The 26,460-nt window shown below is 28.5% G+C and overlaps 3 protein-coding genes across 3 annotated transcripts; 1 reads left to right on the top strand and 2 right to left on the bottom strand.

Annotated features, from left to right (window-relative positions):
• Positions 1–1,592: 1,592 nt before the first annotated feature.
• On the bottom strand, positions 1,593–2,497 carry LOC119599721 (probable DNA replication complex GINS protein PSF2). The gene is made up of 2 exons (XM_037949618.1): positions 2,161–2,497; positions 1,593–2,107 (listed from the first exon to the last, which is right to left on the bottom strand). Exons 1-2 carry the CDS (start codon positions 2,403–2,405, stop codon positions 1,750–1,752), a joined length of 603 nt encoding a protein of 200 aa, XP_037805546.1. The 5' UTR covers positions 2,406–2,497; the 3' UTR covers positions 1,593–1,749.
• A 4,228-nt stretch (positions 2,498–6,725) lies between these two features.
• Positions 6,726–10,438, top strand: LOC119599743 (vacuolar protein sorting-associated protein 53 homolog). Its single transcript, XM_037949652.1, has 5 exons — positions 6,726–6,955; positions 7,025–8,295; positions 8,391–8,563; positions 8,998–9,253; positions 9,322–10,438. The coding sequence occupies exons 1-5, from the start codon at positions 6,842–6,844 to the stop codon at positions 10,262–10,264; spliced, it is 2,757 nt and encodes a 918-aa protein (XP_037805580.1). The 5' UTR covers positions 6,726–6,841; the 3' UTR covers positions 10,265–10,438.
• Positions 10,439–11,161: 723 nt separating this feature from the next.
• On the bottom strand, positions 11,162–25,541 carry LOC119599747 (TNF receptor-associated factor 4). Its single transcript, XM_037949656.1, has 3 exons — positions 24,805–25,541; positions 13,730–13,834; positions 11,162–13,167 (listed from the first exon to the last, which is right to left on the bottom strand). The coding sequence occupies exons 1-3, from the start codon at positions 25,057–25,059 to the stop codon at positions 12,076–12,078; spliced, it is 1,452 nt and encodes a 483-aa protein (XP_037805584.1). The 5' UTR covers positions 25,060–25,541; the 3' UTR covers positions 11,162–12,075.
• Between the last annotated feature and the right edge of the window lie 919 nt (positions 25,542–26,460).

Here is a 26,460-nt window from a genome sequence, read left to right on the forward strand (position 1 = left end):
AAGGATACTTAAATAATTTTAACAAAATTATTAAAGTTAAAGATTCATATTTAAAATTTGTTCACAAATTTAATTAAAATTCCGGAGTCATAATTAATATTTTTTTATTTATTTCAAATTAACTATAATTTCAAAATTACTGCGTATCTCTCGAACATTAATTTTAAATTTTGCCTAAAAGTAAACAACACTTTTTGCAATTCATTTTAGAACTAACGGTTAATACAAAGTATACATACTATAGAAGTCGATTCCAAACTAAAGTGGAATTAATTCCATATTTAGTCTTTTTAAGAAAGATAAATCATAATCCCGCTCAGGCTAAACTATCGCAGCTTTGATGAAGTATACTGAACGTAATATTCTGTTTTAATATCATAACATTCGTTATCAATTAAGAAATCGGTTACATTTTACATTGCTATTCGTTAATTGCCAATTTTTTAAAAAATATTTGTTTGCCAAAAAGCTAATTTATATTTTGTTTAATGAAATAATTAAGAATTTAAATTATATAAAACAAATATCATTGGAAAAATAACTACAGCCTTATCGAAACAAAGATGAGGTTCTTTATTTAAATGACATCTGATGATTTAATATAATACCTTGAATAAATTTAATTATTTAATTAAAATATTGAGGGTTAACTGTGTCTTATCTCATTTAGAAGAAAGTCTAAAACCCAAACGAATCATTGAATTATGTATATATTTCCATAAGCTACATACATGTGTAATTTTTTTTATTCTATACTTTATCAATGTTCTTATGAAAACCTTTAAAAACAATTGTTTTCTTAAAAATTTTATACTAGAAGTGTGTGAAGGTTATTTAGAAATGTTTGTAAAAAAATATTGTACATAAACATTAGACTTGCTCTAAGAGCTCGATTAAATTAACTAATGCTATATATGAGTTCAAGCGGTTAACCAGAACACATACCGGGAAATATATGTGTACAAATATTGAAAGTCAGAACAATATTTGGTTTTTTTTTACCAGAGATCGCCAAACATAAATTTCTTGACACTTAGTTTTTAAATTAGTGTCATTGTTAAAAATTATGTTAAATTTATTTCTGAAAAGTCCGTCTGTAATTAAACAATGTGTTTTTGACGAATAGTCAGTTTTTACGGATTCCCACCGAAACAAGGAATTTTTAATTTTAATATTTTATCCAAAGCAAAATATTCCAGCCATTTTGAAACAAAATTAAAACTTTTCAGGTCCCTTATTATAACTTGCCAATAACTAAAGGTAAGATTTTATAATGCCGATAATTTGTTTTTCGTTATTATATGTATTACTGGGTGATAAGCTGGTGGAAAGATCTCCAAATATTCGACTCATTTCGAAACAAAATTAAAACTTTTTAGGTCCATTATTACAAAATAAAGGTAGGATTTTATAATGCCGATAATTTGTTTCCCGTTATTATATGTATGCGGGATGATAAGCTGTCGGAAAGATCTTTTTTTAATAAAATTTTTTTAAAATATAGTTTATTAATGAACAAATGTTTTTTAAGCGCAAAAGATCTACATACATAAGTAATATTTAAGACTTAAGTTCATATTTAAGACTTAAGTTCATATTCAAATTTTACCCAAATACTAACCGAAATGTTATTCCAATATCGGGATCTTATTTCAAATATATGTATTTCAAATTTATTAATATCTACTTCAGTATATAAACTTTTAAAAATAAATTTAAAAATCTTAAGAACTAATTAACACTAATTTTTTACTGTGTATAAAATGAACTAGAATTCATTGAACTCGAATTCATGCCCAACAATGAGGAAGTGTCACGTTGTGTGGCCACTGCTGTACGTTGATAGCGTGCAATGTGATCTAGGGAGTGAGGCAAAATCGGACGAACACTATGCATTTCCAACAGAGTTAAATTATCCAATTTTGCATAAGTACCCTCGCCCTTGATAAAGGCATCAATGGAAGTGCGTAATTTCGATTCGCGTATATCGAATATATCCTTGATAACTGTACGTATTTCCTCACATCTGGGAACATCATCGGGAGCAGTACTCATAATTAATTGAGCTTCTATCATATAATGTTCACTGGGCATTTTTGTAAAAAATCTGTAAAAATGGAATATTAGAGAAATTACGTCCTAGTATTTTATTCGCCTTACTTGGATCTCTTTTCTTCTTCTTTAATTTCCTCCAATAGATCCATGTCCATCCATTCGGGTGGCACAATACGACATTTTTGTTGTTTTCTTAAATGGATGCCCAGCCAGAGTGGTACATGCACTGGCATACCGGCACGAAATGGCCCTACACTTCCCGATATCAAATGCAAAGGTTCGAATGAAAAATTTGGTATGACACCAATTGTAGATTTTTCTCCTATAAATTCTATAACACAAGGTTCCATTTTATATTTCTATTATCGACAGCAAAAACTTTTCTATTACTTTATTTTTCCTTTTTGCTGAAAAGCCGCCAAAAAATGTAAATAAACAATTTTTTCAACAGCTGTTGTGTAAAGTCTCCAATTTGTCAACTGCGATTAAAAAAGGTACCAAGAAATACAACGCTACAGAAGAAAAACATATGCTGCATTTTTTTCTTATTAGACTTTAAAATTAAAGCTGCCAGATCAATTATAGCAAAATAGGCAATTTCTTATTATATCTTATTTTTAACAAGCAAATAATTGGTAATTTATGTTTAAGATAGCGTTCTCCAGTGAAAAGGAAACTTGAATTCAAGTCGAACATTACAATGTCTTAACAGTATAATTCAAGGCACGAAATCTATATACGTACAATATAAAATTCTAACGTTACTGACTGACTGACTGATTCATCATCGTACAGCCTAAACGGTTGAAGCTAAAGAGCAGAAATTTGGGCAGGAGGTTGGTCTTCCACCAAATATATCCAATAAGACGGGATTTTTGGAAATTCGAATTTTTTGGGGGTTAGAAAAGGGTAAAAAACGTAAATTCGGTAACCTCAAATCTCCTAAACTAGAAAAGTTACAAAAACAGTTAAAGCTTATCGTCGTTCATTCAAAAAGCGGACAGGTGTCCGTTACTTTTTTCAAATTCGGCCTCTTTAGGGAATAAACGGGTAAAAACTGTATTTTTTAAACCAGAGAACTATCAAAAAATATTTTTGAATCCTTAATAACTTGAAAAAATAAAAATATGAATTTAGTACTTTTTGGATATTCGGACGTTTAAGGGGTGAAAATTGTACATATTTTTGGTACTTTTTTATAAATCATTGTTTTTGGTTTATTAACTTATATATATGAATTCATAATAACGGGCTCCCAATACGAAGTTGCAACTTTTTGGAACAGAATTTTTAATTCGTTAATGGGGAGGAAAAAAGTACCAAACACTAAATATGCTAATGGGGTGTTATTTGGAACACCGGTACCAAGTGATATTTTTTGGTACTTTTTCATTCTCCAACTGGTACTTTTTGAGTTTTCGAAACATGAAATTAATAATTAAGGGACTTTTTCGTTCTACAAAGGTACTTTTTGAGTTTTCTATAAAATTTAACCTAGAAACATGAAATTAAGCAAGTAGAGTCCGGAGTAAATGTGAATCTATAAAATGGGACTTATTGGTACTTTATCGTACTTCGACAGGTACTTTTTTGACTTAGAACTTAGAAACATGTAATTAAGCACTTGAGAATCTATAAAAGTGGACTTTTTGTACTTTTTCGTTCTTCAACTGGTACTATTTGAATTTTCTATTATAATGAACCTAAAAACATAAAACTAAGCAATCAGGGACTTAAGTGAATGAAAATTTAAACTGGAGTATTTCTGGTACTTTTTCGTTCTTTAACTGGTACTTTTTGAATTTTCTATAATATTGAACTTAGAAATATGAAATTAGATAAAAGAGGTCTTTTGGTACTTTTTCGTGCTTCATCTGGTACTTTTTGCGTTTTCTAAAATATTGAATACATAAAATTAAACACGCATATCCTAATTGAACGAAAATTTAAAAAGGATACTTTCTGGTACTTTTTTGTTATTTTACTAATACTTTTCGAATTTTTTATAATATTGAACCTAAAATTGGACATGCAGCTTCCTGTTTTTTCTGTAATATTGAGACTAGAATCATAGAATCAATTTTATTCCATTACGATGAGGGTAGCGAATCACACTGGGCATAGCTAGTACATTATAATTTAAATAGAAAAAATACTTGAATTCAATCGTTGAATTACAGTTTAATTTAAACCTTAAAGTATAATGTAATTCAAATCGAAAAAATCCTACTGATATTTATGTAGGTATATATGTAAGTGTGTATATAATAGATTCAAAATATTATATGCATTTATATTTATATATGTATGTCTGGTGGAACATATAGTTTTTATGAAACAGACCTTTTATTAAAAAAATTAAGCAAAAGGATATTATAAACATACATATGTACAAAATGAATGAAATATGATTCTTATTACATATCAAATACATTAGTAGGTGATTTTTATAAACTATTGTTAAACAGACACTTTGCAGCATGTTTACATCTTCAAACGTCCAAATAAATCAGCCAGATATTTTAAAATTTCCATGAAGCCATAAACACCAGAAATATTGTCTATATAAAAATGGTCAATATACATATATTTTTTTCATTTGAATTTAATAATTCAATAGCAAACAAACCTTTTTAAATCACTTAAATACCTTTTGGTTAAATTTAGAATCGAAAATTAATGGGTTTAATCTATATGTGTGATGAAATACAAAATATTTTATTATTTTAAAAATATTTTCAATTTTTTTTGTTTGACAAGAAAATAAAGTTTGAAGAAAATTTTTTGGTTATTCTTTTACTTGAAAACAGTATTGGAATTAAAGTTGAAATCCAGTTAAATTTCAAACACTTGAAATCATAATTTTTGAGTGCTTATTGGGTATCATTTATCAAAAAATCATTCATCAAAAAAAAAAAAGTTTATCTGTAGGTATCAATTGGTAGGTTCCTTGGGATCATCACAATTTTAATAAATAGCAAAGATCATCTTAGTATGCATTATATAAATATCAAATCGAATTTTTGGTCTGTCATTTAAGTCGCAATTGTTGATGGGATGTATCCTAATATATGTATTAAAGTCCAGCACAAGGCAACAATAATGCGACAATTTGCTAAAAAAAAAAAAATTGTGTGCTTAAGATGGCGCACACGATATATTTTTTTAACAAATTGTGGCATTATTGTTGACTTGTGCAGCCCAAATGTGGCATTTCATTCACAAACAAATTTAGTGCGTTAATTTGTTCAAAATTTGTCTATAAATTTAATATATTTTAAAAGAAAATTAAGACGCAACCGAGGCCTTGCTGTTACAAAATTCATAAACATAAAGTATATGTGTACTTACGTCTTTTTCTTGTAAAGTTGAATCTGTTGGATCTATAGCTACGAAATTTTCAGACCTAAATTATCGATTTCTATAAAAAAAAACTAAAATCGAAAATCATGTCGCTTACGTCCATTTTGCAATATCAATCGAAATCTATAGGCCATAATTGACCCTGCCCCCCTTCAATAATTGATTTTAACGTTTTCTACGTACTTAATAATACCATAATAAAACAATTTTTGTTGGAACGAAAATATGTCTACCAAATTTTATGACGATCGAAACATAATTCACACTAAACCCATATGAAATCTCCTTCAGAAAATGACTTAAACGTACATAAATGGCTTTCAAATGTCGATGTAATAATGGAATTCGACGAAAAAACTTTTTTAGGAACCGAACCGCCAATATAACCCTCTTACAGAATATCAGTTTATAGATAATACATCATTCCATCATCAGTTTATAGCTAATACATTATGATAGAATTATGGTAGAATTAAAAAAAATACTTTAAATTATGGAGAACTTGGTCCATAATTGACCCAATTCAACATTTAAGTCCCTATTCCGAAAATCACCCTGACGTTCTTATTAATCTAATGATCCGAAATTTGCTCTTTTACGACACATGATTTGTCGAAAATAACTCTTACTTCTTACTTATTTTAATCATAAAGAAATTACCGCTAAAATAGGAATAGTCTGCCTTTAGAGTTGCGAGTTTTCATACACTCTAATAATGTTTTCAAAGCGAAACTTTTGGAATATTTTTCAATCTCTTTGTGATCCCTTTAATTGATGTTGTTCTGGTTCTCATTATCCCTAACTGGGCCTATTTCATTCGTTTATCTTGGAAACTATAACTATTACAGTTAGAATCTTAAAATTTTGCACGAAGAACTTTAACATCCATGTAAACATTTTGGGTAATAAATTGGGGGACTACCAATGAGGGGAGCGGAACCTCTCATATGAATTAAATACAAAAATTCGTTTTCTTAATGCAAAATTTTTTAGAAACTGATTTTCTGCAAGATGTTTTATATGGAGGATAGGGTTAAATATCGGCCGATCCTCGCAAACTTGGAGAAAGGATTTGTTTTTAATTTTTAAGAATTTTTTATCCATCCTTGCATAATTTCTCACACAACTTTTGTGCTTGCTCTGTTTTGTTGTTATAAACAATATATTTGCTTCCAAAATCCCAGTTTCTGATCTCTCGGATTCCGTTTCTATTTAAAATCGTTGAAAATTTAAAAACTAGTTGAAAACTTAGCCGGCTTACAGTCGATTTTAAGACGCCGCCGACATATTTAGTGTCAGTCCCCGTCGTCGCTAATATTTGTCGGCGCAGGGCTCTGGTGGTGACGCTAAAATTTTCAAGTTTTGTGAAAAAAAGTTAAATTTAGTAAAAAGTGTTAAAAAAGTAATTTAAAGTGTAAATAAAATGAATGCTAGTGAGTGTGATGTGGAGAAAGACTCCCGCACATATGAGGACAATGGAAATTTCAAAGAAAACAAAATTAATTTCAGCAAAGAGGTGAAGCAGGTGATTGATAAGGCAAGTACTAAATTACAGGACAGCTGCCATTGTACGAACGACATATTGTAATGCATTCTAATTTGATAGGTTTTAAAATCTGATGATCCCATGGATGCCCCTGATTTCAATTCGGTTGATTATATCAATCAGCTCTTTCCTAATGAACAGTCGTTGGCCACTATTGACGAGACCATTCATCGTATGCAATGTGAAGTCTCATTGATTGATGACAATATACGTTCCGTTGTTAGGGGACAAACAAATACTGGGCAGGATGGTCAGATGGCCTTGTATGAAGCCCAAAAAGTCATTACCACTTTATACGATCACATTATTGATGTGAAAACCCGCGCGGAAAAGACTGAAGAAATGGTAAAGGAAATTACAAGAGATATTAAGCAATTGGATTGTGCTAAACGCAATTTGACTTCAGCCATTACAACTCTTAACCATTTACACATGTTGGTGGGCGGCATTGAAAGTTTGGAAAAGTTAATAGAGAAACGTTTGTATGGAGAGATTTTGAATCCTTTACAGGCCATAACAGAAGTCAATCAACATTTTCAACAATATTCGGACATAGAAGAAATTAAGAATCTCTCGCAGAGTGTCGATCGCATACAAGTGACATTGGCCCAACAGATAACGGAAGACTTTAAAGAGGCATTTTCGGTTAAATCCTCTGGCAACAGTGCTCATCCCCGTTTGGGTTTGAATCAGTTATCAGATGCCTGTAAAGTGGTTTCCGTTCTGGATCCTAAAGTTAAAAAGGAGTTGTTAAAATGGTTTATTGCCCAACAATTGGAAGAGTATTTGCATCTGTTTCATGAAAATCAAGATATTGCTTGGTTGGATAAAATTGATAAGCGTTATGCCTGGCTTAAACGGCACTTACTTGATTTTGAAGATAAATTTGGCAATGTTTTCCCCTTGGATTGGGAAGTATCTGAGAGAATAACGGTGGAGTTTTGTCGTTTGACACGAGAACAATTATCTCAAATTATGGCCAAAAGAGCAAATGAAATAGATGTGCGTCTGCTGTTGTTTGCCATCAATAAAACTCAAGCCTTTGAACAGTTGCTATCAAAGAGATTTACTGGCATAACATTAGGTGTAACTAATACAAATGGCGAAAAGGTCTCCACAGCAAATGAAATTTCCAATGTATCAGTTGATCCCATAGTTGGAACACAATCTGCTGTTGTTTTTCACGATCAAATTGGTTCATGTTTCAAGAATCACTTGGACATTTATATCAAAAGTATCGATCGCAATCTATCGGAACTTATTGAAAAGTTTATTGAACAAACTAAGGAGCCCTTTAAAGTGGGCGAAGCTAAGACTACAGTGTATCCTAGGTATGAATGTAGTGTTTTAAATATGTGTGATTGTCTGAAAATGATATTAATGAAAAATGTGTGTTGCAAACGCAAACTTTATTATTTACTACCAGTTCTGCTGATCTATTTGTTTTCTATAAAAAATGCATGGTTCAATGTAACCAATTGAGCAATGAACAGCCCATGTACGAACTAGCAATGGTGTTTAAAAAATATTTACGTGAATATGCTAGTAAGGTGTTGGAGTTTAGTATTCCCAAATTGCTGCCTTCAACAACATCTATTGGTGAGTGTTTATCATTTAATTAAACTTTTCAAATATGGTTTTGTATTTACTGGTTATATTTATGTAATTCAATTGCTTTTAAATTACATCGTTCTTTCAATACATTATCGCATGTCCTTTAACCCTGCCACCACAGATTCTTTATAATTTTTTTACACTTTCACAAATTTCTACACTTATTTCCACCTAAGATATTATTAGAAAATCATTTTTTGATTTCAAACATATTCGTTTGGTAATAGTTATCTTATTAATTTGCATAATTTGAATATAATTTAAACATAAATCGACACTTGATATAATAATTACGTTCCACTTTCAACACCAAAAAAAAAATAATTTTTACTAACATTAAAATCATTACAACACGAACATCGCTGTTTAAGTGTATTATTTAAAAAAATGTAAATGAAAAATAATAATAAATCCACCAGGAAAAAGTATGTCTTTATTGACACGTGACATGCAGAATCTCTCTACGGCCGCCGGTCAAGTTATACATAATTTCCTAAAGGAAGGCGACGTGCAACGTTTCTCCAAGGATGATCTAATACGCATCTGCTGTGTATTAACCACAGCAGAATATTGTCTAGAGACAGTACAACAACTGGAGGATAAACTTAAGGAAAAAGTAGCCACAGCTTATATCAATAAAGTTGATATGTCTGAGGAAAAAGATGTATTTCATCGGTAAGTAAAATTTAAAAACAACATTTTATATTCTTTAAATGTTCTACGCAAATTTTATACGTTTTTAGAATTATCTCAAATTGTATACAACTGTTAGTGCAAGATCTTGAAGCAGGCTGTGAACCATCTCTACAGGCCATGTCAAAAGTACAATGGCAAACAATTAACAATGTGGGTGATCAAAGTGCTTTTATTTCTAGTATTTGTGCCAACTTTAAACAAACTGTTCCCATATTACGTGATAATTTATCTACTTCTCGCAAATATTTCACTCAATTCTGTCATAAATTTGTGAATGTTTTTATTCCCAAATTTATCAATGTTCTATATAAATGCAAATTAACTCTGTCGGATGGTTCCAATAATGTTTTGGGTTGCGAACAATTACTACTGGACACTCATAGTTTAAAAACGGCCCTAGTAGATTTACCTTCCATTGGTTCGAGTGTTAATCGCAAAGCTCCTACTTCATACACCAAAGTGGTGGTCAAAGACATGAGTCGTGCTGAAATGATTATAAAAGTGGTAATGACACCTGTCCAACCACCAGCTCATTTTACACAACAGGTTTTGAAACTACTGCCAGATGTAACCATTGCAGAGTATCAAAAGATTTTAGATATGAAAGCCGTTAAACGTGTGGATCAGTTACAACTCATAGATCTTTTCAAACGTACTGCCTCAACAGCGGCTTATGCAGGTTTAACAGAATCTTCTGATAATACCTCGAATACTGAAGTAGTTTCGACCAATTCTTCCGAATTAAATACAGACAATTTAATGGTTGATGCTACTAGTATTGAAAGTTCATCTTCTGCACAAAATCCTACTAGCAACACTACTACTGTTGCTTCGACTTCAACTCCCAAAAGGGCTTTTATTTTTAGTGTTGGCAGTTTTTCAGGTGGCAGTAATAGTGCTGATAAAAATGGTGATGGTACTTCACAAGCGGGCAGTGATCGTGGTCGTATACGTAAATTGGAAAATCTGTTAAAAAAACGTTTGCCTTAATTATATTTTAGTATTATTTTACTATTTATTCAAATTTATTATTTTTTTTAGAACATTCCATTGTTTTTATTGTTATATTGAGTTAGTTGCATACAACTGTTGTATATTTCTTTTCTTTCAAATTATGTGCAATGCAAAAATAAATTGGTTTAATAAAAATATATATTTTTAGTTAAAAATAACTGTTTTTTGTTTTATTAAAAAATCCCTTTAGAAAGAACTTAAGATAGCGATTATTTTTAAAATTCAATCGGTTTCTGTTTTTTAATCCAAAGTATTGGATTTTTTTATTTTCGCTAGAAATTAATTTTTTTTATTAAAAATTAATTTTTTATTTAAACGGTTTATAAATAACAATTTGTATGGTAATTTAGTTTTATAAACCTTTTATATGAATATGGGGAAAAGTTTACCCTGTACACTGAATTAATAAAATTACATTTTTACTCAAAGTTAAGATTTTCATTTCTATTCCATTCTATTCTATTCTATTCTATTCATTCCCTTTTCAAAACAGAAACTTCTTTTTACCCGTTTCAATAAACGAACTAAATCTTTACATCAGTTTGCCTTAGCATATTTTCTTTAATTGGACTTAATAGGTAAAAATATTTGGAACCCGTTTTTGAAAAACTGAAATACTTTTTTACGATTCAAACTCAAAATGAAAAGTTAAGTTAAATTAAAAAAAGGTCATAACCAAATCTAATAATTTTTACAAACAATACTCTGCTAAAGTTTAAGTTAATGTAAAAATGTTGACTAAATTTGTGTTTTTTACACTAAACTACACCTATAATCAAAAAAACTTCATAAACCGGAAAGTGCATTTCATTAAATGCCATTAAAAATGTCTCACTTTTTGGAAATAAAAACAACAATTTCTTTTTTTTTAATACAAAAAATGATTTTTTTTATTATTATTTATATAATTATATACATATTACTTTAACAGAAATATGTTTTTATAAAAATGTTTTATCGTCTTAACAAACTAACATACACATTACATAACTATGACTATTTTTGTATTTTGCGCAAAAAGATATAACTAAATGTTTTCTTTTCGTTTTAAATTATGGATAAAAGAAAAAATATATATATTTTTAAACTAAAAACTACCAGAGTTTTATCCTGTTGCTATTTTATGTATTTGTATTTTTAATTTAACTTTAACATACACATACGCTGAAGTTTATAAAATAAATTTGTAAGTAAAAGATCTTTTGAAAGAATTTTTTTCGACTTAAATAGAAAAAAACGAAAGACTTAAGACACAAACTTTTCCTTACATACATAAGCGAAAACAATTTGTGCGCTACAATTATTACAAAAGTATAGATGTGTTTGTTTGATGATGACTTTGGTTTGATTCCAGCACGATTTTTTTAACACCTTTACAGCTCTGCTTAAATTAACAAAACAAGCTTAAAGAGTTGTTTAAACAAAATGTGGATATTTTTACTTAATTATAATTAAAACAATAAAAAATTTAGTTGACTAATTGTTGTGTGTGTAAATATTTCAATTGTGTAAAAGCATTCATTAAACTAAAGTAGCAAACTAAGTCTACTTAAGTGAAGCTGTTTTGTAATTTTCATTTCTTTTTGGTATTAAACTTATGATTTCATTTCATTAATGTTAATAATATTTCAAATATATATTTCTATATGTACAAAGGGGGGTGTTTGTCTTAAAACTAAAATACACGTGTGTGTTGTTGTCTTAATATAGTAATTTTAACTTTAACTTAAATACACAGTATTCATAACGAAAATAAGAGTTAAAACTACGATTAAGTTTTATTAAACTTAAACTGCTACTATTTTGCTGGGATCAACTTTGACTCTCAGAAACACGGTGTCGTCCTTAATGAAGGGACGCTTATAGAGCAAATCATGAGCTATGAAACGGGGGAAACCAAAACCTAATTGATCGGGTTCGTTTGAAGGGCGTTGGAAATTTTCCCAAGTGGGATCGGGTACAAATGATTCGGCTACACCACCTTGACCAGCCTGTGCTCCTTGTTCGAAGAGGGTAAAGGTTATGGAGTGGGAGAAAGGCCATTTTAGTAAAGCATCATATTCACCAGGCAATACTTTGATATAAACCGAAACATGAGTATTTTCACCGGGACCATTGCCATTTAAGAACATGGAAGCTTGCAATTTGTAGCCATATTGAGAGGTATAAAATGGTGGTGAAACTAATTCCAAACCATCTTTGCCTTTGGCCTCTGACATTTTAGCAGACCAATCGGTAATTTTCCACAATAAAGTGCCAGTGAAATTAATGGACAATTTAGAGACGGCTGATTTTAACATTTGGATTTGTTGTCCCTGTCTGGCAGATAAAGCGACCATTAAAGACAAATGTGAAGCGGCATTGGCCTCTAAGTGGGCTTCCAACATGTGTCTGGGTCCTTTAAATCTGCAGCCGGCCTCTTTGAATGTGCATGAAATGGCCAAAGCTTTGCATTCATCTCTCAAATGGGCTTCCATATCGGCACGAGCAATGGGTCCCACATCGCAACGCTGAGGGCATACAGCAGGAGCACGTGGGCATTGATTGACATGCAAAGCCAAAGTATCGGCTGAAAATTCCCGATTGCAGTGTAAGCAACGTCTTAAGCGTTTGGTACAATCCTTGGATTTGTGTAAAGTCATGCGACCTCTCAACACACGCTGGCCGCACTTGGCCTCACAATATATGGGCTCTTGACCACAAGTACCAGCATGTTCCTCTAAACCAGCTCCGGAAAATTCACTTTGACAAAATTCACACTTGGTACGTCTCATAGTGCAGGTATACTGCAAATGATCTGTCATCATTATACGAGGAATCTGGGCACCGCACTTATTGGGACACTGGGTAGCATCATGTTTACAAACATTCAAATGAGCCTAAAAGTACAACAAATAATAAAGAATTTATTAATAAAAATGTTAAAAAGAAACAAAATAACTTAATTTATAGCTCGTCATTATAAAACATAAAAAAGTATTTAACTTCCTTAACATAATTCATTTAACTTGCTTAAAATTTCCCACCTTAAAACTAGTAAACTCTAGTGGTGTAGAGTTCTTAGGAATTTGTTTTCAGTTTGTCTACTTTATAACTATAAAAATCCCACCATAAGTCATAAAACTCAAGTAAGAAGTAATAAAAAGAGAAAAAAAAATGAATGAAATTTAAATTAAGTATGATGTAGGTACCCATGGACACATTTAACCTTTAGCTACTTTAAACTGTTTTAAACAAAAACTGGCTAAATTAGTTTGTTTATAAAAAATATAAACCCATTTAAATTTAATACAAAAACCAGGCCCATTTTCTGGGAAAAAATTAAATTTCTTTACTTTTAAATTAATTTTAATTAAAAAATAAAGACTTTCTATGGAAAATTTAGATCAGAAATGGTTTTAGAATAAAAACAAACTCGAGCTTTGTGAAAGCTTAACTTACCTTTAACTTTCTCAATTCATCTGACCAGGTGCAGCCCTGTTTATGATGTATGCAAAATACCAAAGAACCCATTATAGCTTGTTTCGGATCGGGACCAGGGTAAATCTAAAATGTAAAAGAATTAAAAAAATATATTAATATTTATGCTAATTTAAATAATTTTATACAAACAACCTTAAATTTACGTCTATTTGATGTAATTAAATCTAATAGGTTATTCATTTAGTTTTGAATGGTTGAAAAGAAGATTTCAAAGTGACATAATTTTCTCAAATGAAAGTGGTTTATAAATGAAATCTAAATATATTTTTCTTATAAAATTTTTTGGCAAACATTTTCCATGTAAACAAATAAACAAACAAATTTTCTGAGATAAGATAAGAACAACCATTAAAGGATGATTTTTGTCTGAAATTAGTAGGTAATTTGTGTTCTTTGTTAGACATTTTTGAAAATTACTTTACCTCTCTTTTACTCGTATAGTTACAGCAAGAACAATTTTGAGACTAGATTTCAAAACAAGTTTTATGCTTTAACTTAAATCATATGATTAGATCTTACTTTCAAAGTTTTATTAGAAATATTTTCATTTGTTAGTTACTTCGTATAAAATATATTTAATTTATTTTCTTTTTTTTAAAGATTTTTTTATTTACGCTTCACTAACTAATAGACTGACTTCCGCTTAATAATTCTACTTAAAACGGCAGTTTTATTTGACAAAAAAAAAAAAAAAACTACTATACACATGAAATTGACCCTTTAATAGCTTGAATTCAACGGATGCAAGTTTAAAATAAATCAATTAATAATTTTTAACGGATTTTTTTTTATAATTTCATTAAACATAAAGTCGCACATAAAGTATTTGTGTATATTTTTCCATAACATACAATTATACAAAACCATAAAATTTTCAAAATGATTGATAAACATAACAGAAATTAAAAAAACCTTCCCCCACTAGAATTTTCTTTATAAATTTTATCTTGCAAGACCTTTGGATTTAAACTTCTTCATAAGTGCGAGTTTGTATTTTATGAGGGCTTTCAATCCAGTCTTCTACATAATTTTTTATTGTATTTATTTTCTTTGTGTTCAATTTTCAAAAAGATAACATTTATTTGTTTTGTTGTTTTTGTATGCCATCAGCAGAAATAACCCCAACTCTTTACATATTTTTTTTAATAATGCAAAAAAAAAGAAGCAAAAATTGCATTGAATGCTGCTGCATTTCTGGATAATTATGGTTGCAGTTGCTTGCATGTTGTTGTCTCTTAGAGTTGGTGCTGGTTTTTCTTTTCTGTTTTATTTTTTTTTTTGCAGTGTTATATTTTTTATGCAAAGTTAAAGTTTACATTGTTGGCAGTTTCCAACATCCGGTTTGATTAAGTAAATGTTATGACTTGTTCATTAAAGGCTTTTGTGGCAGAATTTATTAAAGCCGAACATAGTCAGATATCTATCAGAAAGACAGAAAGGGGTACGTCGAAAGTTGTAACCAAGCAGAGAAGTAAAATAATCAGTTTATGACTAGAAATGAATAAATGCCTAAAAAGCTATACTCAGAATTCGCTTGAGTACTTTTTGTACCCGGAAAGTACTTTTGATAATAGTTGTAAATGAGACTAAGAATAGCTAGCATTGTATTGTATATGATCAAATCATTAATTCTTGAGAGTAGTTTGAGCCAAAGAAGAACATAGTCAATAAAGAGGCTTTTTAATAAAAAAGTACTAGCTGAAGCGATTTTTTTTTTAAATTCACAATTGTCTTCAAATTAACTAAGAAATAAAAGAAGAAATTTTGAAACATTATCTAAATATGATTCAAAACTGAATAAAGATTTCATTAGTTTTAAGCCCTGGTTTTGGTTTTAAGGTCATTAATCATAAAAGCTGTGAAGTAATGCAGTTTTTCTTTGGTCTTGAGAACTTAATTGTGTAAAACAATTAAATAATTTGCTCATTGGTGTGACTTAATATTTCTCTACCCGTTTTGGACGGCTAATTTAATTTTAACGCATTAATTTTTGCAGTTTTAAAATAAAAATAAATAAAAAGAAAAAATTATACTTAAATCTTATATTATTACAATATTTGTGTAAAATTTCATAAAATTGCAAAAAACACAACAAACAATTTACAAAATTGGTTTAAAAGTTCTTGGGAAATATTTCAACAAAATGTAATTTAATATACAGCTAAATTGGCTTAAGTTTTACCCCTCCCCCTCTAAGAAAAACTATTTTAAATGAATGTAAAAAATTAACACATACAAATGATTTTTTACAAATATTCTTTGTTTTTTAAAACCAAACACCAGGAAATTAATGTTTTTTTATGGGCTACACACACAAACAACAGCAACTCCCAAGTGGGCAACAACTAAATATTTCTTTTAAAGTCATCAAACTTTGTTGAAAATTATAATTACAAATATGTTTAAAAAAAAGACTATTTTCAAAACACACATTCTTATACAACAAATAGAAAAAACATTTTTTTATCAAACGTAGCATGGGTCTCTTAGAGGCTACAAACTAATTAGTTAACAATGTGTTTACAATTTATGATTGAGTTTCAAATCAGACAAAATAGACAGAAAGACAGACAGACAGCCACATAGACCTGGCCTAGCATTTATATTGAAAAATAAAATAGAAATAGAATTACAATAAAACATTTATGCATTTATTTCCGTTGGGGATGGATGGCACTTTTTATAAAAACTTTTTTCCAAACACAAGAATGTGTGGTTGGTGCTTTGTATTAAAGTATGTGCTTAATGTTTATTTATTTATTACTTTTCTGTAAATCTAAAAAATAAATATCATTTTGAAATTTTTACAAAGAAAAAGAAAAAAAGCTTAGCATGGGTCTGGCGGACTGTTATTGACTTGTGTGTTTGTTTCAGGGTTTAATAACTCGTGTCTGATTTCTGTATGTGACTGTCTGTTGTTCTGTTTAATAATTTGTTTCTCTCAGTTTGTTCTACTTTAAGAAAAAGGGGGGCCGTTTGCCGCCGTCATGACTTTAAGGAAATGCACGTGTTATTTGTTGTTTTTGTAACAATGCCCTTAAAAATATTGTTTAGTTTGGGGTTTTCTTATGAAAAAACAAACTTAAATATTTGTTTAAACATTTATCAAAAACTAAACTTTTTAGTGGCTCTTTTTTTCACTGATAATAATTGATAAACATAAACTATAGAGAGTGTGTTGAAATTCTTATATATTTAATGGATTTTGTTATTTATTTAAAAAATAAATATTTATTTTAACAATTTTTTTAAATAATTTAAAGTTTTCCTAATTGTTAATGTTTAGTATTTTTCATTTTAACTTTTAGTACAAATAATTAGCAAGTTTTGAACTTAAAATTTTAGTTCCCACGTTATCAATCGTTTTTGTGTGGGTAACTGGCCTAAATTACATTTATAAATATTGTTTATTTATTAAACAAATTAGTTCGTTTTTATGCTTAAAATATTTAATAACAAGTTTGAATAATTTTATGACTATAAAAAGAAAGGAAAAAAGTCGAAATCTTCATTTATATGCAAAAATAAGTTTTAATTCGTAAAATATTCCAAATTATATTATTGATCTTTTTATGAAAAAAATGTGGTCTAAGGGAAGAACACGATTTGAGGATCTATGTGCCAAATGATTTCTTCATATCATATTGATATTCTTAGTCTAAATTGTTAGTTAAGAGGGTTGTATCTAAGACCATTGATATTCTTGTCCATAGAATGAATCAAAACTAGAGAATTGTTAAGATTACTTAACAAGTAATACAGTTTGGGAATTCTTTAAATTTGTTTATTCATATTAAATAGAGCGCCACTTAAAAACCATTAAATACCAGTTTTTTAATTAATTTTATTATTATTTTATTCACTTTTGAAATTTTAAACTTTTTATTAATCAATTTTTGTATTCTTTCTTTTCTTTTCTTGCAGGTAAGTTTTATGTGTTTTATTTAATAATATTTGTTAATTTTTTCCACCACACATCATAATTATCATTGAAACTACTACTGATAGTGTGTATATTATTATGGATACATAACATCCGGTGTAACATTCTGAACTCCACAACGAAAAAAAAAACAGCTGATCTTTCAAAATATACTGCCACCACAACAAAAAAGTTTAATGAATAAAAAATTACAAGAAAAAACAAGTTTTAAAGAGAGAATTTAAAAAATATTTTATTCACTAAAAAACAAAACAAAAAACAAGTTTTTTTGGTGGAAGAGAGCAGCTGATCTCAAATAAAAGGTATTTTGTTTTTATTAATAAAAATTAAATATTCGATAAACCAACAAAAAATGCAAAAAAAAAACTTCAAACCTGCACACATTTTTCGAAAAAAAAAGAAACAAAACAAAGTGAAAAAATCATTAAAAATAATGATGAAAAGCCGGCTTAACACCGACTGATATTTACAGCAGCATTAGCAGCTGTCGATCGGTCGCTCCATACGTCTGTCTATCTTTCTCTCTATAACAATATACTCGGTTGTATCTTTTGTTCTATTAATTTATCTATAGATTTTCTATTCTTATTTGTTAAAAAATGTAAAAGAAAATGAAATACACAACATAATCAGGCTTTTATTGTTGTTGTTGTTATTGTACACATAAATATTCTCACGGTGTTTAGCTATTTTGAGCATGTTTTAACAAGCCTTTTACAGATATACAGTTAATAAGAAAATGTCTGTCTGTATGTACGTCTGTCTACAATTTCAATTACGAGTTGGTGTCTTTGTACTTAAATTTTCAATTGTTTTTTTTTTCGGTTTTTGTCTCTTTTACCTTGTTCTTTTCTCTTAGGTTCTGTAATTTTGTTCGTTGTTGTTACTCTTGAGAAGCAGGTGAATATTTGTTGTTGCTAAACAAAAATTTTGTCTGCAGCTGCTGCGACTGCTACCTTGCAATTGTTGTTTCAGTTGAAATGCATTCACAGTTATTTAAAATTATAAATTTTTTTAGTGTTCGTTGTGTTTTTCGTTAAAAAGTTTAAAAACTGCTGGCTGTTTAGTAGTTGTAGGTTAATAATAAAGAGCACCAAGTAACAAAAGAAGCAATAAAACTAACAAAACCAACAACTACAAAATGTTGGTTTCAAAAAGACAGATGCAGGTCGTTTGTACGTTCTTACTGTTTCATGTCTTGTTGCTGCAACTTACTTAGTTAGTGTGTAATTACAAATTATAAACAATAGGTTGGTTTAGGTTGTAGTTTTTACTTTGACTTGTCAGTTGTTGGTTAAATAGACTAACGGTTTAGAAAATTTCACAATATTCTGTAATCAGGTGTGTTCTCTTTGTTCTTTATAGGAAAAATATTAAAATTTTTGATAGAAAAGCTGGCTAATATCAAATTTTTTCCAAAACTTCAGTGTTATCATGGATTTTTTCGAAATCGTGTTTACTTTATACTATCATTCTTAATGCTTCAAATATCAAAAATTAATCTTTTATGTAAAATGTTCAAGACGTGCTCATTTAGAGCCGAATCGTAAAAATTTTGTTATTACAAATAGGCATTAGTACAAGATATTTGTCTACAAATTGATAGTTTGAGATTTTTTATTAATCTTTAAGATTAAAATAGTTCAGACTTAATCTACATCTGTTTGGATTCGATTGAATGTTTAACTAAACAACATTTTGTTAAGAGCATGTTAAACTTCAAGTTGTTGATGTCAAATTTGACATATCTACATCTCGGCTGTCAAATTTCAAAATATTAGTAATAGCCTTAGCCTTTATTAGTTAATCATAAATAAAAGTTTTCTAAATTTTGCAATTTATTGATCTTAATCTTTGCATTTAAAGTTTAAATAGGCTCTAAACAGTTAAACTAAACGTTTGTTAACCAAAAGTTTAACTAAACTTCTTAATAAAACTTTAAAACAATAATTCTCTAAACGCTGTTCCCACCACTTAATTCCTAAATAAATTTATTTAAAGTTCAAGTTTATTGGAAACAATTTATGTATTTCTATTTAGAAATAAAAACAAATAAACAAATTCCCAAAAAAAGTATCTCAACCATAAAAAAGATACTCAAAAACTTAACACAGACATATAAAATTTTCCGTTTTGGAAAAAATCAATGACCGCAAAGAAGAATCAATTAATGTTTAAATACACATATTAAAAATAGACAGGCGGGCGGGCTGGCAGCCTGACAGTCAGGCTGCAGTAGCTACCTAATGAATTGAAACGAATTTCCCTCGAAATATTTACTACTTTTGTACGTAAGTACAAATATAATAGGAGAAAATCATTGAATAAATAAATATTTCCACTACATTATGAGAAACATGTGTTTTTTGGATTGGAAAAACTAAACATGAAATAGAGAAATAGAAAACTAAAAAAAACAACAACAAATAGAAATATCTATCAACTATGCGAGAGTAGTGAGTATATAGAAAAATTCCATAAAGGCATGAGGCATGCATATAAATAAATGCAATGAATGTGCCTGTGGATGGTTGGCATGAATGACTTGCACTTGCAACTAAATGTTGAAAAAACATGATATCAACCAAATACATACACACTTTTCCAACAAAAAAAAATCAACAACAAAATGCGTTTAAAACTATTATATAAGTATTTACAACAAGCCAACTACAAGGCGACCGTGCTGATGATGATGATTTCAATAGTGTGATGACGTTCATAATGATGATCATGTGTGATGATGATGATGGCAGAGTTTATACAAAGTGTTGACGTTGGTTATTGTGTTAAAATACATACAAACATAGACAGTTTGTATATGTAAGTAGATATTTTTAATATTATTTAGAAAAACAAATTTGTATGCATATAGTGTGTTTACAACAAAATGTTTAAACATCAAAAATATATATGTATAAAAAAAGATTACAATGGTTTGCTGCTACTCACTCAGTCAGTCATTCTTTCAACTTTGTGGTGTAAACTTCTCATATAAACCTTAAAACTACTACTTCTTTCTACTACTACTACTTCTACTGCTGATTGTTGTAGTATATTTTCCAATTCCAGATAAAGAATGTTATTTATATAATTTTTTTTATTTATTTTTTTTTGTTTAACTGTCTGTATTATTATTTGACTGAATTCTGTCTGTGTGAACTAATGTCATTTCCGTCTTTCATTAAATTGAAAAAAGAATGAAGAAAGCATTAAGTAAAACCCAAACCTCTGGTTTAACTCCTAACTTTTCCATAGAATTCCTGTTTTCTTTTTGTTGTATGGCAAATATAGTTGTAAAGCATTGATTTATTTCGAAAAATTGAGTTTGAAACTAGTTTTGTAATAATAACTTAGAACTGGGCGCCAGTTAGCAGAAGATTTACGAAAGAACGAAACTAGAATGATGGGAACATTTTTTATTAAACCAATTTGGTGGGAGCTACCATGATTCAGGGTAAAATAAACTTAGAAAAGATATAGTGGGTTAATTAGTAGTTTTGGTAAACTCATAGTTAGCTAATTGGACATATTCGTATTAATTAATAAAACAAAAATGGGAGTAATAATTATTTTATACTTTTAAAGACTTTAAGCTTTAGTTTTAAAGTTTAAGTCTAGAATGAAGTTTAATAAAAGTTTAAGCTAGAGATTAATTACATTCTTGTTTAAAATTAAACACTAATTGTAAAGTTAAGGGAATGTTAAATTCAAGTTTAAACTAGGTTTAGTTTATATGCAAGTAATTTAAACTCTTTGCCAAAAACTAATCCTATATATTTTAGTTAAAAGTTTTCAAATTTAAATTTGAAATAAAGCTGGTTTAAACTCAGTTTAACTCAATTTGAAAACGCCTAATAAGAAGAAAAACTCTTAATTGTATTTCAGTTGAGAAAAAAAATCATATATTTGCTAGTAACACCATCATTTTAGTTTTATTTTTATTATTTTTACAATTTTTTTTCTCTGCAAAAAGACATATCTTTAGTATGGTATGTGGTGGCTGGCATTAAAGAATGTTTTAGTACCAGTAATTGTTGTTTTGTGCAACCAACAAAAACTCATTTAATAAACCTGATTTTTCTATGCAAAAAAAGACACCAACCAACACACATATTAAGCTCAACATACATATTTCAGAGTTTTTCTGCTATTTGTTGTATCTCAAAGTTTATTAAATATTTTTTTCTTTTGTTGAAACGCTCTCTAAAACTGCTAAACTAAAAAATACACTTTGCCAGCAAACAAATATTGCATAATTTAGTATGTATGTACTTGAATACAAAACGCCTTTTAACTTTGGCATTTTAATAAAGTTACAATTGGTAGCGCACCACACAAGTGGGTTTTTAATAAAGAGTTGCTAAACTGTTGGGCTTAAAAGTTTGGATTTTTAAATAGTAATGACTTTGAAAAGAATTTAAGCACATTTTTCCATTAAAATGTTTCTTTCACAAAATATTTCTCTTAAATCTTATCTTTCGCTTTTAAGCAAACACTTGACGTGTTTAAGTACTTTTTTATTTGGTTTCCTAATTCTTTTAGTTTAGGGGCCAGGGAGGAGTATATTCATTAGTTTTTAAGAAGTAGTGTTTATGGGATAATGTTAATGCCTGCTAAACACATGTGTGTATCTTTTTTTCAATTTTAAAGGGCACCTCAAAGATTAATATGTTTTCTTAAAGATTTTGTTTTTTTTTCACTTAATTTTTTCTCTCACATTTTAACATCCTGTTTATTTTATGCTAGTTGTTGTTGTTGGCGTTCTTATGGCAAACGGAAACAAATGTGAAATATCATCTCCTCTTTTTTGTGTGTTTTAGTTTTTTTCTTTAAAACTTTAATTTTCCCACACGTTGACGCTGCAACATGTGTCCTCAAGATGTGATTTTTTTTTTTAGAAATTGTCTAAACAAGTTTAGTGCGTTTTTTTTTTCTCATTCCCCAAAGTGCATTTTCAAAGTTCAAACTTTAAGTTTGTTAATTGTCTTAATTAAATATTTTATAATTGTTATAATTGTTTTGTCTAGTACAAGGTTATAAATAATTTCAAATAGAGGACAATTACATGCTAATTAAATTGTATTTTTTTTAGCATTATTTTTTATTGAATTGCAATGGAAAAAATATAGATTTCCTGTCACTAACAGATAAATAATTTGTAATGTGTAATTATAAATCTTTGTGTAATTAAATTTGTGGCCATAATTTTGTAGCAAGAAAAAATTTTATATAAAATGTTGCTATTTTAGTGATTTTAAATCTAAGTTTAAGATAAAATGCTTGCGCAAATATAAATTCTGTATTATGTTTAGTTTTTTACATAAACTTAAATAAATCTGCAAATAATTTGGGCAAATTTGCTTAGATTTGTTTATAATTTTTTGTTTTTTGCTTAAACTTAAATATATTTGCTAAGAATTTGTGCAAATTTCCACAATTTAGTAAAAAAAAAATGTGCAAACATGGTGATTTTATGCTTCTAAAGTAGTTAAAAACGTTCGTTTAAGGTTAAATTCTGTTGAATTTTTAATTTGTTTAAATAAATTTGCAAGGGATTTGGGGAAATTTGCACAGTTTAGTTGAAATTTTTTATTATTCTTCTATAAATTAAAATAGATTTGTAAAAAATTGGGGAAATTTGCATAGTTAAATTGAAAACTTTTTGTTTCTTACATAAACTTAAGGAAATTTGCGTGGAATTTGTGCAAATTTGCACAGTTTGGCAAACATAGTGATTTCATGTTTCTGAAGTAGGTTTCTGAAAAGGTTTGCACAAAATTTGTGCCAATTGCTTGACTTGCAATTAATCAACTTAGTGATAGATGGTTATTGACTTGAAATTTTACATTTTTTTTTCTTACACAATAGAACTCTTTCTAAGTAAATCTAACAGTTTTGTAATATTAATTTTTTTTTATTATTGATTAGTTTGGGTTATTTATTTACAAAACTAAATGTTGTGATAATAACAACTATTTTAATCTATTCAAAGATAACAAGCATTTTATTGTATATAAACAATTTGTATTGTTAAATATGCACTCGTCGTATATGAGGAAATTTTAATTATAGGGTTTCTCCCCTTATAACCCACAAACTGACTTACGTTTTATCAAAATTACCACAAAAAAGAGTTAACATTAAATTGACCCAAATTTTTAATATTTGCTCAGCCGTCAGCAAATTTTTCGTTATTTTTTTTTATATACAAACATATTATGTGTATCATTAATTAAATTTTCTTTTCACACATATTCATATGTGGAATCTCACATATAAATTCATTTAATTTTTTTTCATTTTTGATACGCTTCAAAAAATTTTGTTTTTACGATTTCAATTTAAGTAAAAGTTTAACAAACAACATCTCTTTTGTACGACTTCATGTCTAATTAAATTTTAAGAAAATTTCCAACAAACACTCTACTTTAAATTGAATTTATTATTATTAAGATAAAATCTTGTTTTTTTTTTGTATTTAGGAAATAAATCAAACTAGATAGAAAGTAATTCATTTATTTACTTGAATTTCTTAATATTTTGTTTTTTTTTTGGGAGGAAATTAAAATTAGAATGACCTGTCAAGTTGATTTTATGTGTCAGTTTGTTGTTTATGTTTCTTAAAAGGTGAAGGTAGTGGCAAAAAGATAATAAACAAAATTATCTTAATTTTTAATTATGTAGTTTACTTTTTTTAAATTTAATGAGTTTTTCAAGTAATTTTAATAAAAATTAAACTTTTTCTAAAAGTAAAACTGTAACTGAGGTATCATTGGAAACAGTAAATTCAATTAATTAAATCTTTGAGAATAAACCTTAAATGCCTGAATTTGAATTTTAATCGTTATATAAATTTTATAATTAAACTCTTCCTTGTAACTTTCAAAAAAATAACGTAACATTTTAAACGTTTAGCAAATTTCCTAATCTTGTGAAATTTCTACACAAACTAGTTTTTGCTACTTTCATATTCCCTCGATTCTTCTATTATCCTCTATTGTTTTACCCTATCTTTTTTGCTATTTCCCCAAATTCCCTAGATTCTTTCTTTAAACTCTATATAAATAATCATAAACACAAAACTTACAATTTGTTCCAATTCCGTTATGGGCATATTATTGTTGTTATTATTCGATGAATGTGTTGAAGTGCCTGAATTTGAAGACACTGTTGAGGATGATGATCTCGAGGTAGCACAATTTGAGTTTTTATTCCTGGGTGGTGTGGGAGGTGGTATTGGACTAGTAGCATTTAATGTTGAACAATCCTTAGAATTACGATTTGGTGATAAACGTGAAGGAAAACTCAAGGTTTTCGTCCACTGAGCCAAACTACGCACCATAATTAAGTTTGTTTTTGTTCTATTTTCTTTTTCAAACACTTAAAACCAAAAGGTTTCACTAATTTTGTTTAAATTATATTTTCAATAATTTTTAAAATTTGTTCTCACTTTTTTGGTTTATAATAAAATTTTTTTAAAATATTAATTTTTTTTTACTTAAATTCAATATTTTTTATAAACAATAAAACATTTCTATAAGTTTATTTGTTTTTATTCTTTTGTTATTAATAAAAGAGCGTTTGTTTTTTTTTTCTTCACTAAAATTTATAAGTTTATTTTTTAAATTATATTAATTTTTCTAACCGTTAAACGTTTTTATTTTGTTCCGATCATGCCGCTTGTTAAAGAGCAACTGAATTTATAAAATTGTGAAACTTCTTTTGCTTCACTAAACAACTTTTTATTTTGTTCGTAGTTCGAGGGGTTTTCGTAGCATGTGTGTGCGCAAATGGCTTTTTGAATTGTTAATAAACCCAGTGTGTGTTCAGTTAAAGAGTCGTAGCCGTAGTATTATTGCGAAAGATACAGTATTTTACATCCACCACCACCACCAACGACAACAACAACCACAACCAGAACTCCAGCACCACCACCATACATCACAAGAGACAACAGCAGGCATTATTACATTGCATTTGAGAGTCAGTTTTACAAACATATGTTTACATTTTCATAATTACTAGCTTACCTTGGTGTTGAAAAGAGATGACATTATGTTTAGAATGCATTTTAGAAAGAGACATATGATATTTGTTTTGTTTTCTTGCATTTGTGAGAGAAATATTTTTGAAAAGAGTAGGGGTTTAAGAGAGTTTTTGGTGAAGAAAGAGAGCAATAAATTGGTTGTAATTTCTTTAACTATATAGTGTAGCCAGAGAAGTGTTAAAATATATTGAACTGAGTTTAAAAATATCCCAAAATTCCTTAATTTTCTTAGCATTTCAAGTAAATCACTTTATAATCCAAAGAAATTAGACAAATTTTATTGAAAAAAGAAATTTTTCAGATATATGGATTTCAGAGTTTGGACCTATCATCACCAAAACAGAGAAAATTATCTCTTTCTCAGACCATATTTTCCAATCTAGATCGTCATAAAGATTTCGAAGATCCAATAACTCGACAACTGTGAGCGTTTAACTAGATTGTTTTTAGAATTAAGGTTGTCAATAGTTTTCTTAAAATAAAGTGATGTGGAATATCATTTAACTTATTATCGGCTTAATCATTATTTTCTACCGAAAATATATAAAATCTAATAAATTTTTGGTTGGTTTCTGGATTTGAGATACCGATACTTTTTTTATTATCAATCCTGGTGCTACGATTTGATTGTCGTAAAAGGGTATGAACACCACTTGCGCCTCTTTGTTTCAATCGACAAGAGTTGACAAGGAGAAT

The sequence above is a fragment of the Lucilia sericata genome, unplaced genomic scaffold (genome assembly GCF_015586225.1).
Source record: "Lucilia sericata isolate MDLA Ls3-8-SP2 unplaced genomic scaffold, ASM1558622v1 Contig000087F_arrow, whole genome shotgun sequence".
NCBI classification, from domain to species: domain Eukaryota; kingdom Metazoa; phylum Arthropoda; class Insecta; order Diptera; family Calliphoridae; genus Lucilia; species Lucilia sericata.

Coding starts and splice junctions, on each gene's coding strand:
- LOC119599721 (XM_037949618.1), bottom strand. CDS start 2,405: ATGGAACCTTGTGTTATAGAATTTATAGGAGAAAAATCTACAATTGGT. Junction 2,108..2,160: donor GAAGAAGAAAAGAGATCCAA/GTAAGGCGAATA, acceptor CCATTTTTACAG/ATTTTTTACAAAAATGCCCA.
- LOC119599743 (XM_037949652.1), top strand. CDS start 6,842: ATGAATGCTAGTGAGTGTGATGTGGAGAAAGACTCCCGCACATATGAG. Junction 8,564..8,997: donor GCCTTCAACAACATCTATTG/GTGAGTGTTTAT, acceptor TAAATCCACCAG/GAAAAAGTATGTCTTTATTG. Junction 9,254..9,321: donor GAAAAAGATGTATTTCATCG/GTAAGTAAAATT, acceptor ATACGTTTTTAG/AATTATCTCAAATTGTATAC.
- LOC119599747 (XM_037949656.1), bottom strand. CDS start 25,059: ATGGTGCGTAGTTTGGCTCAGTGGACGAAAACCTTGAGTTTTCCTTCA. Junction 13,835..24,804: donor TAACGGAATTGGAACAAATT/GTAAGTTTTGTG, acceptor TTTACATTTTAG/ATTTACCCTGGTCCCGATCC. Junction 13,168..13,729: donor ATGAATTGAGAAAGTTAAAG/GTAAGTTAAGCT, acceptor TTGTACTTTTAG/GCTCATTTGAATGTTTGTAA.